Source organism: Chlamydotis macqueenii, chromosome 11 (genome assembly GCF_036417535.1).
Source record: "Chlamydotis macqueenii isolate bChlMac1 chromosome 11, bChlMac1.mat, whole genome shotgun sequence".
Lineage (NCBI taxonomy): Eukaryota > Metazoa > Chordata > Aves > Otidiformes > Otididae > Chlamydotis > Chlamydotis macqueenii.
In genome coordinates this window covers 11716713-11728909 of record NC_141566.1, presented here as the reverse complement: position 1 = coordinate 11728909, position 12197 = coordinate 11716713, and the positions used below count along the sequence as shown (strand labels likewise).

General features: G+C 53.3%; 1 protein-coding gene across 1 annotated transcript in view; it reads right to left on the bottom strand.

The window, feature by feature from the left end:
• LOC104475234 (gamma-aminobutyric acid receptor subunit gamma-4) overlaps positions 1-10679 on the bottom strand; it is a 40545-nt gene extending 29866 nt beyond the window's left edge. The window contains exons 1-3 of the mRNA XM_086756311.1: positions 10531-10679; positions 5228-5376; positions 4959-5026 (exon numbers count right to left, since the gene is read on the bottom strand). Coding sequence (XP_086612437.1) covers positions 4959-5026; positions 5228-5376; positions 10531-10586 — 273 coding nt within the window. The 5' untranslated portion in view covers positions 10587-10679. The remainder of the gene's footprint in view (positions 1-4958; positions 5027-5227; positions 5377-10530) is intronic.
• Between the last annotated feature and the right edge of the window lie 1518 nt (positions 10680-12197).

The following is a 12197-nucleotide window of genomic DNA, read 5'->3' as shown; positions in this document are numbered from 1 at the left end:
TGCACAATCCCAGTAAAAGAGCTGTCATCAAGTTTTGCCACCGAATTTAGCACACAAGGGCATCTCCTCAAGCATACCAAAGAGAGGAGTCTCCAGCATCTGATCTAGCCCTGGCTGCATCGCCTCTGATCCCAGACACCTGAAGCAGGTGACCAAGACAGGTCCTTGGATGAGTGGCACATCTCCATTCACTTCAGCCAGGAGGCTACCACAGTGCTTGGGCTGTGTTCTCTGTGTTTAACTCCTTGAAACTCACACTTGGAAGGAAGAAAAGGACATTCAGCTCTGACCTCTGGGAGGAATCTGAGAAGCTCTGGGAAGGACTTGTTCCACCCCAAGCTTGAAACAGAAGCACTTTTTCCACTCCCACCCATGTTGGCTCTCATGGACACTTTGCAGACATCCTCAGGACTGAAAGACACTCAGCCCCCATAGTTGGCAACCGCTTTACTTGTACAGCATAATTTCCTGAGAGTTAAGCATCCCTAAAGGAAGGTGATCCAGAACTCTAGGTACCCTTGACACCAGTTAAAGCTATAATCTGTAGCAATAAAGCCATTATGAAACAAAAACCAGGAGCAAATCCCTCCAGCAAACAACCAGTCAGCAAAAAATTTCAACCCAAAGTCTCCTCCATCGGTCCGTGCTGCCGCAGCCCTCCCTGGCACCTCTTCCCGCAAACATGCTCTGAGAACCAAGGCAGGTCTTTGCACCAGGTTCAGCTTAGTTATAAGCCAAGGACACCTAAACACTGTCTGTGTTAATGGGAATTTAATTGGGCATCCAGAGCCATGACACAGCTTGGAAAGCTGCAGCACTGTGGGTGATCACTCATTTGGCTTGAGGTGCTGCTGGTTCAGCAGCAGCAGGTGGCTCTGGAAGGGCTTGCGGCCAAGAGCATCCTTTCCTTGATGGTATAAACACAGCTTCCCACCACCTTGAGAAGAGCCAAGTGCCCCAATCCCACCCAATGACAACAGGATCATGGAGAGAAAACCCCAGTCCATGCAGCAACTGCAGGAAACAGCTGTGGGACCTGATGGATCCACTTTTCTGCACCCTTTTCTCTCTCAGCCCATCCTCTTTCAACCAAGCCCCATCCCTATCATTTAACTGTCTCCTAGATTTATTTCTGGTTACTGCCACATTTTTGCTGGCAGAGCATAAAGGGTCCTTTCCCCCGGGAGGAAAGAATGTAAAATTTGCTCAGCTACCTAAATGGGAAACAAGACTGCCATTCTGTCTACAAAAAATACCAGGAAATCACTTCACATTTCTTCTCCCTCCAAACCTGCCTGCGACCTGCAGACTCCTGAATGTTAATGTTGTTTATGACAAGTGATTGATGAGGGGATGCAGAATTCACACCCAGCACAGGGCATTTTCAAAGCACCTATTCACTTTTAAGGACCAGAACCAGTTTTGTATCCTGACATGATTTATCATTTGGAGGTTGAGCAGCAGCTATGCAGGGCCAGCTTCCAAGCCCTGACAGAGCATCACCAGGCTGAAGGCAGCAGTGAGTAGTTAACCCTTTGAGGGGTGAGCAGACAAAAGACAGCAGTATTCAAACTACATTGCTTAAGTTGGAGCCTTCTATTCCACCAGCATGTGAGGCCATCTTATGGCCTTCAGCTTCAGAGGCACAGATCATGCTGGTCTAAGCTAATAGCCGCAGTCATGATGCTGTGTTTCTTAAAAGCAGAACTACATTTTATCTTCTACATAGCCTAGCTATGTGAAAAAGAAATATTTACATAAGACATTATCATTGCAATGCACCTAAAAGAGATCAGTGGGACACTTCCCCTGCAGTGGGCCTTCCAGCCTACACGAGCTGCAGCAGAGAGAAATCTCACCATGGGCTCAGAAGCGATCTAGCGCTGAGTCAAATTCTGGTTCCCTTCCCTTGGAAACATGCATTTCCTCAGGTTCTGTACAGGAAAAGGGAAAGATCAGGGATGGGATGGGCCTCACAGCTGGGAGAAGGTAGAGCTTCTCAGGCTGGGAGAAGCTATACAAAAACGGACGAAGTTGGAATGACATGTTCCCAGCAAAGATGATCTGTATCATACATTTGATGTCAGCCTGCCAGCGGCTGGCACAACCCACAGAATGACTTAATTCATTGCATCAGCATGGAAAAACAAACACAAAACAAGTGGGTGAAGCAGCCAAGTCCAGATGTGACACTGTGGCAGCACTGTCACAGCCCTTTTCTCTTGCTTCAGGAGACACTATAGCAGGATGCAGCCTCTCTCATGAGCATGGGGAGGTATTCAGAGTACAGATGGCAGAAAGCTACGATCCAAGGCTATGAGACCTACGTCTAGCTGTCCTTAGTACCTTTAATATCAACCCAGCATCTCAGGGAGAAAAGGTTTTAAAGCTCAAGGGCATCACTGATTCAAGCTTAGGGAGTTACCTAAGGGGATAGGGAAGGGGACATGCCCATAGAGAGTCCACTTGGGGAGTCATATGGAGGTGTCTTCAGATCACTGGTGACTGTTGGGATCCAGCAGGAACCCCTGAACTAGTAGCATCTGGGCACTTCAGAGAGACAGCACAGCCAGCTGTGACTGCACCACAGAATCCCTCAACTGTCTCTGTGCTGGATGGTTCCTCCCCTGCCTGAGCAGCTCCTCACCATCCCATTCCCACAAACAGCAGTACCTTCCTCAGGTGGGAAAGCTGCAGATGGGTAGATTAGCCCCATGGCAGCAGCTTCTCCAGCAGAGCCCTGCCAATGTAGGTAATCCCAAGTGCCAGTCTTGCCCTCACACTCCTGGCTTGCATTAAGTGTGCTGGGACCCCCTGGGATCCTGTGCAGTCATGGAGCCCCACTTCATGAAGCATAAAAGCTTCTGCCAACTCTTAGAAAGAGCTAAACACATGGGCTGAGCTGCTCTAGGAAAGGGCATGGCTGTCTTCAGCAGTACTTTCCCATGTGATTCTCTGGTGTCTAGTAAGGGTTCAGTTCACACAGCAGTTTTTCCCCTCAGTGGGGGTGGCTGTTGTCCCTGCCTTGCATCCTGTTTTCACAAAAATACTGGAGATGCTGAATATGCTTGAAACTCCTATACCTGCAGCTATACATGGCTGGTATTAGCCCAGTGGATCTAAAATACTGAAACACTGGGATGGATGTACGTACATTCTCACATACCCATCACCATGGCATAGCCTGTGTTTCTTAGGCAACTAGACCAGCAGCAGTGCCTGATTATCTCCATTTAGGAGAAGAGATGAACTCTGGATGCAAGACTGAATTTTATAAGCCACTCTCCACTGCTACCCCCTGCATGGCTATGCAGTGCTTCTGCAACAGGGAGGAGAGCAGAGCTTCCAACAGGGGCAGAAAGGGGTAAAGTAAATGGATGAGAGAGAAAGAAGGAATGAGGATGTGCATGGCGGTTTTGCGTGGTTTTCTGGGCATATCCTTGGGCAGTGCAGAGCAGATGGGACAGCCACCTATAACTTGAGACTTATGCTCTACCTCCAGACACAGCAGTGGCTGGGGAGGTGAGCACACCTAGCCCCTGCACCCTTCCCCCTGCACTGCTGCTCTAATATGGCTGTGGTTTCATGTCTGCACACCCACATGTGATGGAGGAGCTTGCCTTGCAGCCAGGGATGACATCCACATGCCTTGAGCTGTGGTTCTCCTCCCAGAAATGGGGCCCACAGAAGCAATAAAAGAAAGTTTTTGCCTTGAGGCTGTCTGCTGGGCCTCCTGACAGTGCCCTCATCATGCAAGTGAACGCCCAACCGGGCGCCCATCTGGTGGCTCATGAGCAGGCACTGCTCGGAGGCACACGCTCAGCGGTGGCCCATCAGAAGGGCTGCTTCAAAATGCTTTTTGGAGTGAAAGTGGTACTACAACTACAATGCCATTTCTCCATCTCCAGAGGGGTTTGTTTGGTGGAAATTTTCTACTTGAAAAACTAAAAATAACATGGCCATCCTGAGAACTTTTTTTTTTGTTTAAATGAGCTGGTTTTGTTTCTGCTCTGTTTTGAATTGACAGAAACAAGAAAAGCCAAATTGTCCTGGCTGTACCTCTCTTTTGTACTGTCTACCCCACTGCCCAGTGGACCAAAGAAGTTTTTTTAAAACCTGAACCTGACAGCAGCCAGGTTTGTTTCTTGCTAGAAAAGAGGAAAAAATGAAAATGACTTCACAGGGAAAATAATAATGGAAGTTTCCTGTGAAAAATAAATAATCAACAGTTGCTCTCTAGTCCATGGCCTGGAGGTTCATCAGATGAAAGAGCATCTCTGTTCAGTGTTTCTGCAGCTCCTGGTCCTAAGCCATGAGCAGAAACCATTGCAGTCATGGTGGCATCAATCTAAGGTGCTATGTACTGAAAAAGAGCTGTCAGACCCAAGGCACCCCATCTGCCTTTCCCCAGCACTGCAGGCCAGGCCTGGGCACTTAAGTTTCACACTATCAGACCATTGCCATGGAAACCATCTCCAGGTACCTATTTCAGCCCTCCTGGGAAGCATGTTGCTCCCCCTCCCAGCCACCGCCGCACTGGCTCAACCAGCGTGGTGTAATCTGCCCTGAGCATCCTGGTGCCTGCACACTTCTCAGGCAGGAGAAGTCAAAGCCACCAGGCAGAGGTGTCTGTCCACACATCGCCAGTGGAGACCAGAGTGCATCATCATCATCCTTCTCCCTGAGGTCGTGAGCATGGTAGAGTTGCTGAGCTCACCAAGGACACTTGAGGACCTTGCTCCTTAACCAGGGATGCCTGTCAAACCTTTCTAGCTCCAGCTATCAGTAAGTCAGAGCACCTCTTCCCAAGGGAAGGGAAACAAATCCACCTCATGACAACATTGCCTTCATACCACATCTAACCAGCAAGACACCACCTGCCAGCAGCGCTGGGCCAGCCACCGCCCATGCTCTCAGTTGCAGTGATATCGCAACCCTGCAGCAAAGGCACAACTCACCATCTGGATGACAGACACTGGTCCAATGCTGTTCACGTAGATATCCACATCAATAAATGTGGGCTTGACTGTAAAGAAAATAAAATAGGTATGGATGAGCTGGGGCTAGGATCATTTGTGAAGGGCTAAGGACCAGGGGAGCCTCTGGGATCAGCGGCTCCATCTCACCAAGAATCCCAACTACAGCAGCCACAAAAGCATGGAAAACACAAGACATAGCTGGGCCAGGTCACCACACATGGCAACGGGGAGTTTCAAGGGACACTTACTGCCAATGTCAGGCCTCAGCTTGTTGTCGTAGTTCTTCAGCAGCGAGTTGAGGATCTGTGTGGCATCGGTCTCATGTGCCTTGGGGGTGAGGACCCAGGTTTTATTGATGCTGAGGTAATCATAATCGTACTCCTCTGTGCTCTCACACCTGGAGGAGAGAGACAAAAGGAGAGGGAGCACATTACTGTGGCATCTCTCTGGCACTCTGCAGGAGTAGGGGCACAGCTGGGTTTCAGAGATACTAAAGGAGGAGGATGCAGTGCTGTTAAATGGCAGAACACAAGGAGCTCAGGGATCTTCTCTCAGTCACACTGCTAAGAAGATACAACTCACCTGGCACCTTTGCTCACTTCAGGGTCCCCAGACATGCAGGGGCCTTGCCACCACTGGTCAGGACTAGCAGACATGGGGTGCTCCACATCCTCCCCAGCTCCCCTTGGAGACACACCACTCACCCCTGAAGCATGGGGGCCAGCTCCTGCCCTCCCCTGCCATGTTCCTGTGCACCCCACTCGTGACCCTCCCTTGCCTGCCAGCAGCTCCTGCTTCTGCCTGTTAACCCCAAGTACCTCAGCATATCTGCCTGCTGCCTGCACCTGAAGTGGGCTTCCTCTGAGGAAGAAGATGGTGACCAAACAGCACTTTTGGGGAGCAAGGCATTGACAATAAAAGCATTTCATAGAAAAGAGGTCCTAAAACTACCAAGCAGGCAGCATGCACTTATGGCTTGCTAGGAACTCCGCCATCTGCCCTGCACAGATCCTGTAAAATTAAAGCCTTATGCAAACTCCTCTGCCCTCAGGCCAAGGCCTGCCAGAACCCATTCCCTGTACTCATCAACCCTTCCTTTCCAGCCTTTGGCAAGAGTTCCCATTTAAAAACGCTCCATCTTCCTGATCTTCTAGTTCTAAGGCAGGCAAGGAAAGCTTGCATCCTCCTTTGCACATGATCCACAAAGCAACAGCTTCTCCCACTACCTTTCAAGTCCACCCTTTATAAACCCTTCACACTCCTCCCTTTTCTTGAAGGAGTTTTCCTAAACCCTCTAATTAAATTACATCCACAAATTCTAACCACCTGCCACTGCTCTGGGCAGCTCACTCACAAGATTGTCCCTAGAACGACACAGCCATATGTGGGAGAGCAATCCCACACCCGGCACACTCCTCTTGATGTCTGTCATGTCAGCGTGTCACCTGCTCCAGCGCCAGAAAGGGTCTCACAGCTGGAGTTGCCACTCTGTTGACACTTCCCAGCTGGAGCCTTGCAGCTCCGAGGTGTGATCAGGCACTGCCGACACACATCTCCCTTCGGTGCCTGGGGAGGCAGAGCCTGGCAAAGGTACTTGAAGGGGGAAAAAAGCATTAAATTGACATGTTGCAGTCAATTTATCAGATGCTTCTCTTTTAAAACCCCAGATAAAACCTGCTTTCAAAATCCCTTTAAAACTCTTTGCATCTCCCCACTTTCAGGCACTGGGATGGGTCCCCCTAAAAGGGCTGGGCTGCGTGCAGCTGGCTGCCAGCCACCACGCGTTAGGTACTGCCAGTACATCAGCTTGTTGTTTCCTGTCTGACTGCGCTGCACTTTCTAATGATGCTTAAGGAGTCTTAAGCAACGCTGTCAGGATGTGCTTCCCTATCTGAGCAGCGGCAGCGCGGGCTCTCCTGGCTGTCGTGCTGTGGCTGCCTTTGAAATGCAGCCGAACACGCAGCTCCGCGGCATCCGGCATCCAAAAGCTGCAGGAGGCACAGGGGACCACCACTGCACCCACCCAAAACCTGGCCAGAGGTGAAATCCGGGGCTGGCCCTGCTCCTGCAGGGCACAAAGAGAGACACGTGTTTCTGCCCACAGCCCAGCTCAGGCTCAGGCTGCTTTCCCTTCCCACTGGCGTTTTGGGTGATGCAGGCTGCCTCTAGCAGAGTGGGAACAGCTACACCGAAACCTTCTCTCAGTGTTCCCTTGACCCTACTTGAAGTCAGCCCAGGACAGGTCACCTGAACCCTGCATGTCCCACTGCCCTGCCAAAACCCAGTTCCTGCAAGCTGTAAGGCCACAGCCAAGTCCAAAGCATCCTTCTGGGGCTGAACAAAACCCGGATGGGTACTCTGACCTCAGCTTTCTGGCTTTGCCCTGTTCAGTGTCACTGATTAACACCCTGAGGCTTGAGGTAACATTTCCAGGGAGTCACATCCCTATTACAGATGCAGTGACACTACCAAAAATATGCTTCTTGCTAATGCAGCTAATCCTAGACTGCTAAACCAGCAAGCCAGCTTTTGCTGGAGAAAATACGCTTTTGCTGGGTGTCTGCATACACAGACCCACACCAGCTCTTGCTGATCAGGAGTGTGACTCTTGTACCACCCTGTGCAAGCCACTGCCTCCTCCCCAGTCTCTCTTCCCAGTGGCCCCACTTCAAATCAAGAAGGGAAGAGTCCAAGATCTATTGCAGTGGAGAGGAATTAAGGCAACAGGTGCATGTCCCCCCACAGCTCCTAAAGGAAATGTCACACTGCAGACCTGCAGCAACCCCCAATGCGCTGTGAACACTTGCCAGCCCGGTGGCTCCATCCTCACGCAAAATGACTGGCTCTGTGACAGGGGACAGCCAGTTCTCATATGTCTCCGTGCAGCCAGGAGGAAAGGCAGAGCCATGTTTCCTCACCTCTGCTTGTTGAAATGTCAAAACATCCACCTCACAGCATGCCGGCTCTTGGCCATGGGGCTGAGGCGCAGCTGCGAGCATGGGCAGGGAATGGGCAGGGGGGATCGTGGCGGGGCAGAGCTGGGGACATTGCAAGGAAATCTCTGGTCTCACAGATGTGCTTGGGCCTGTGGCAGCTCCTGCTGGTGCCCGGAGCAGGAGGCCTGCACAGCAGGGAGGTGTCCTTTTGGATGTGCTCACATATATGGATGGGGCTGGACAACCCTCCTTGGGCAACCCTTGGCATTACAGCAGGACAGCCTTGCCTCCCTAATTCTGTTTTACTCAAGCAGACACCTGTTTTGCTGAGGTTTCCAGCACACTGATGTTCAAAGTAAAAGCCACTTGAAGAGCTGGTGGCAGGCTTGAGACCTGTAAAATTTTGTCCTGAGACCAGCACCCATGGGGAGGTGACACACACCCTCTCATCCCTAGCCCAAGGCAAGAATGTCCTGGAGCAGATGCAGATATCAGGGCTGCTTTTGCCCAGCCCCTCTGTAAATGCAGCTCAAAGCCTCCCCTGCTCCCGAGGAACAGATAGCAACAAAAGACAAACCCAACATTTCCCTTGGCTGAAAAGCACTGTGGTCAATGCGAATTACCACATGCCAATGTGTCCTTCTAGCCACCCATCCCAGTGCCTCAAAGGGCTGTAGGCACAGGGGCGTTCAGGGAAATTACTCTAAATTAGAAGCAAGCAGAGGATTTAAGGACAGGGGGCTCACTAAACTGTACCCTACCTGTCCCACATGTCTTTGTATCTCTCCTTGCATAGCACGCTCCATGAAACCCCAATGGTCAGCACAGTTCCAACCACCTGCCAAGCCCAGCCTTGCGGCGGTGCGATGCTGTGCAGGGATCCTGCCTTCAAGGCTCAGAGCTGGGTGCTTTGGTCCCAGCCAAGGCAGTGCACTGGGAAACGCTAGTGAATCCTCATTCCCCCGCGGTGGAGGGGGGACTGCCTGGGGAGTGCTGAGTCACGCGGCACAAAGCATCCAGCCCGCTCCAGCGCTGGGGACGGGGTCTTGCAGCTTGTGCCGGGAGAAGAGCTCATGTGCACATGGCACCTGAACAGGGTTCCTCACCACAGCACCCAGCATCAAGCGCAGGGCAGGCAAGATTCACCCCCACAAGCTACAGCCAGGAAAAATGCAGTGAATGCAGACTGAGACCCTGCTGTAACGCTCCTTTTCTCCTTTTTCTCCCACAGGCTTCTTCTCCCACTCTATCAGCCCCCAACATGCACAGACACTGCTCCTGGCAAAGCGGGGCTCAGAGAAGAGGTAGACATGAAAGACTGGGAAGAAAGGAAGCCAGGCCAGTTACGGGGTAAATCTTTCCGCTCAAGGGCATGTGAATACATGCCTTAACTGCTCCTCCATGTGATCTTGCAGCTTCCGACTCACCCTCTCAAAATGCAGAGGTCCTGGCTGGAGGGACGGCAGGGCACAGGAACCAGGACCACCACGGATCCCTCTCTTGGCCCTGCGATGTCCCCTGGCACCTGCACACTGGCAACAGGCTGGGTGTCAGGGCATGAGTTGTGGAGCAGCTCTGGGAAGGCCAAGTCCTGGAGGACCACGGCAGGGACAGACCTTCTGGCCACACCAGAGGTCGGGAAGCCTTGGCAGAGCAGATCATTAGTAGCAGGATTCATGCTCCCTGTCCCTGACTGCATTTGTAATGGGATTTGATCAGCTTTAAGGCGGCTTATTCTGCCAATTAGCTTCAACCAGTAAAATCCCTCTTCCCCCAAGCCCTGGGGGCAACAATCTGCTGACAACATGTTTTTTCCCTGTCCTAGCCATTAAACTCATCAGCAGGGCTAGGAATTGTGGAAAAAAAAAAAAAGGAAAAAGAAACTTGAAAATCCCTTGTGCGTGGGGCCTTTCATCACTGTTTACAGAAAAGCGCTACGAACCTCTGTCCCTGGGAGAGAACTGTCACCTGCCAGCCCCATGCTTCCGCTCGCCTCCTCGCCCAAGGCACCGGTGGCATGGGGGTCCCAGAGCTGGGAGCTGGGGCCAACCTGTGGAGCAAGGCGAGTAAGGCAGGGGCCAGCGCTGCCCTCCTCCTGCCCGGCTGCCAGCCCTGCAAGGGCTTTCGGGGTGCCAGGGGATGGAGGGCAGGGAAGGGGACGCAAGCTCCTTTCCTACCCGGCCTGACTCCGCTTGGCGATGCCCCGGTGATGGATCGAGCCCCCAGCACGTGCCGAGCTCCCTCTGGTCCTGCTCCGGGCACCCCCAGGAGGGGCTCAGCCCCCGGCAGGATTCAGCCAGCGAGGTGAATCAGGGTAGAAAACGGGATGTCGCCTTGATTCCTGGCATGCGGGGGAGGGGGGGGGCGGGGTGCAAAGGACACCCAGGCATTAGGGGCTGCCGCGACCAGCACAAATCCTGCTTCGGGGCCGGCGGGAAGGCACTGCTGGGGGCACGGGGGTGCACAGAGGTGCCCAAACCCCCTCTGAAGCCGGGGCGGGGGGGCACGGCGAGAGATGCTGCCACTCCAGCACCTCTCGCCCCTCCCATTACCCCGACGGGTAAACTGAGGCGGGGAATGGGCGTCTGGCGGGGTGGAGGGGTTGGGGGGCTCACCTGGCGCGCAGGACCGGCCCGAGGGCCAGGCAGAGCAGCAGCACCGTCCCGGGCATCTCGGCGAGTTGAGGACCGGCCCCGGGGGGGAAGCGGCGGCAGTGCGCCCGCCCCGGCGGGGCTCAGCGCGGGGCCAGGGCGGGGGCGGCGGCCGGGCCCCCCCCGCTGCGCCGCGCTCCAGCCCCGCCGCCCCCCGCCCGGCTCCGCGCTCCGCTCCGCGCCGCCGGGGAGGAAGGGGAAAGTTGGGCATCTCTTCTCCAGCTCGGCGGCGGGGAGGAGCTGGGCGCGGGGCCCTACCTCCCCGCGCGGGGGCTGGCTCCCCCCGCACCCCTCGAGGGCTGAGCGCCAGCTAGGGGGGGGTTACGGCAGAGTCCAACCCCCGCATCTGCCGAGGAGCGAGCACCGTCAGCTGGTGTAAGGATCTCTCGCTCCCCCTTTGCGTGACGAGGCGCTTGGTTTCCCTTAATAGTAGCTTTTTTTTTTTTTTTAATGCACAACAGTTAAGTTTTTTTCCTTAAAAAAAAAAAAGTGGAAAATTATCGTTAAAATATGCAAGGCGTCAGCCCCCCTGGGCTGAGCTGCGAGGGAGACGCAGCCAGGAGAGGGTCCTTTCCCACCTGTTGGGGCTGCTGTCCCGCAAAAAAAAAGCTGAGAGGGTGTGTGGATGGGAGCTGTGGGACAGCCGGGGGTCGCAGGTGGGCTGTGGGTTGTCAGCCAGCCACTCTCCTCCCACGGTTTGCCAAGCTGCACTCGGGCATTTCTTCTCACTGCCGGCATCTGACTAGTGAACAGGAATAACGGATTCCTTCTCGGCAAGTTTTGGGTGAGAGTTGCTCGGAACCAACAATGTTACAGCTACATGGGGTACCGATAATTGTCCATCATCATCTGTTTACAGCTGTGGGTTTTAGGAGCCTGTCCCCAGTGGGGCCTGGTCCTGCATCTCCCAGAGGGTCTGGTAACATGGATGACAAATGGGGACTTGCTGCCACGGCTCCAGACTGGAGTGGGACCATCCCTGGTACTGGAGTAGGATGGCAGACAACTGACTCCTGACCCTGTCACAGTCTCTCACTCCGGGCCCTGTCACAGCCTTCCTATCACGAGCATAGGCAAATCACCCTCTGCTCTCCATCTGCAACGTGCTGGTAACCACCATCTCATTTGCTCAACTCGGCAGGATAGGGAGATTCCTGTTCCCTACGCACATTCAGTGCCTAGTAGCCAGGACCAGTCTCGGTGGGGACTTGGAGTGCTGCAGGAGTATAAGCAGTAAATAACAGCAGCACACCTGGGTGGTTTTTCAAGGCTCTTCCCACGCAGGCTCTCCCTTGCTGATTCTTGCAATGATCACCTTAAGCCCTCAAGCATGAGATCTGAGCAGCCTCAAAGCCGAAGGAGGCAGCAGCAGGCATCACAGCTCCAAGGTGGCATTTCTCCCTGATGGAGCAGCTGCGGATTTTGTTTCCTTTACCGCATGCAAAGAAGCCAGCTCTAGGATGGCAGAGTTTACAGGAAGCACATGTCAAAAGAGTACATGGTGAATACCAAAGCAGCAGTGAAGGTGATAAGAGCCCTTTAAGCTTCAAAGGGCTTGTCCCAGAAGTTCTTCAGGGGTCTAGATGAAGCCAAAGTTGGGAAAGGTGCAAGAGCAGTCGCAGGGAGGACAT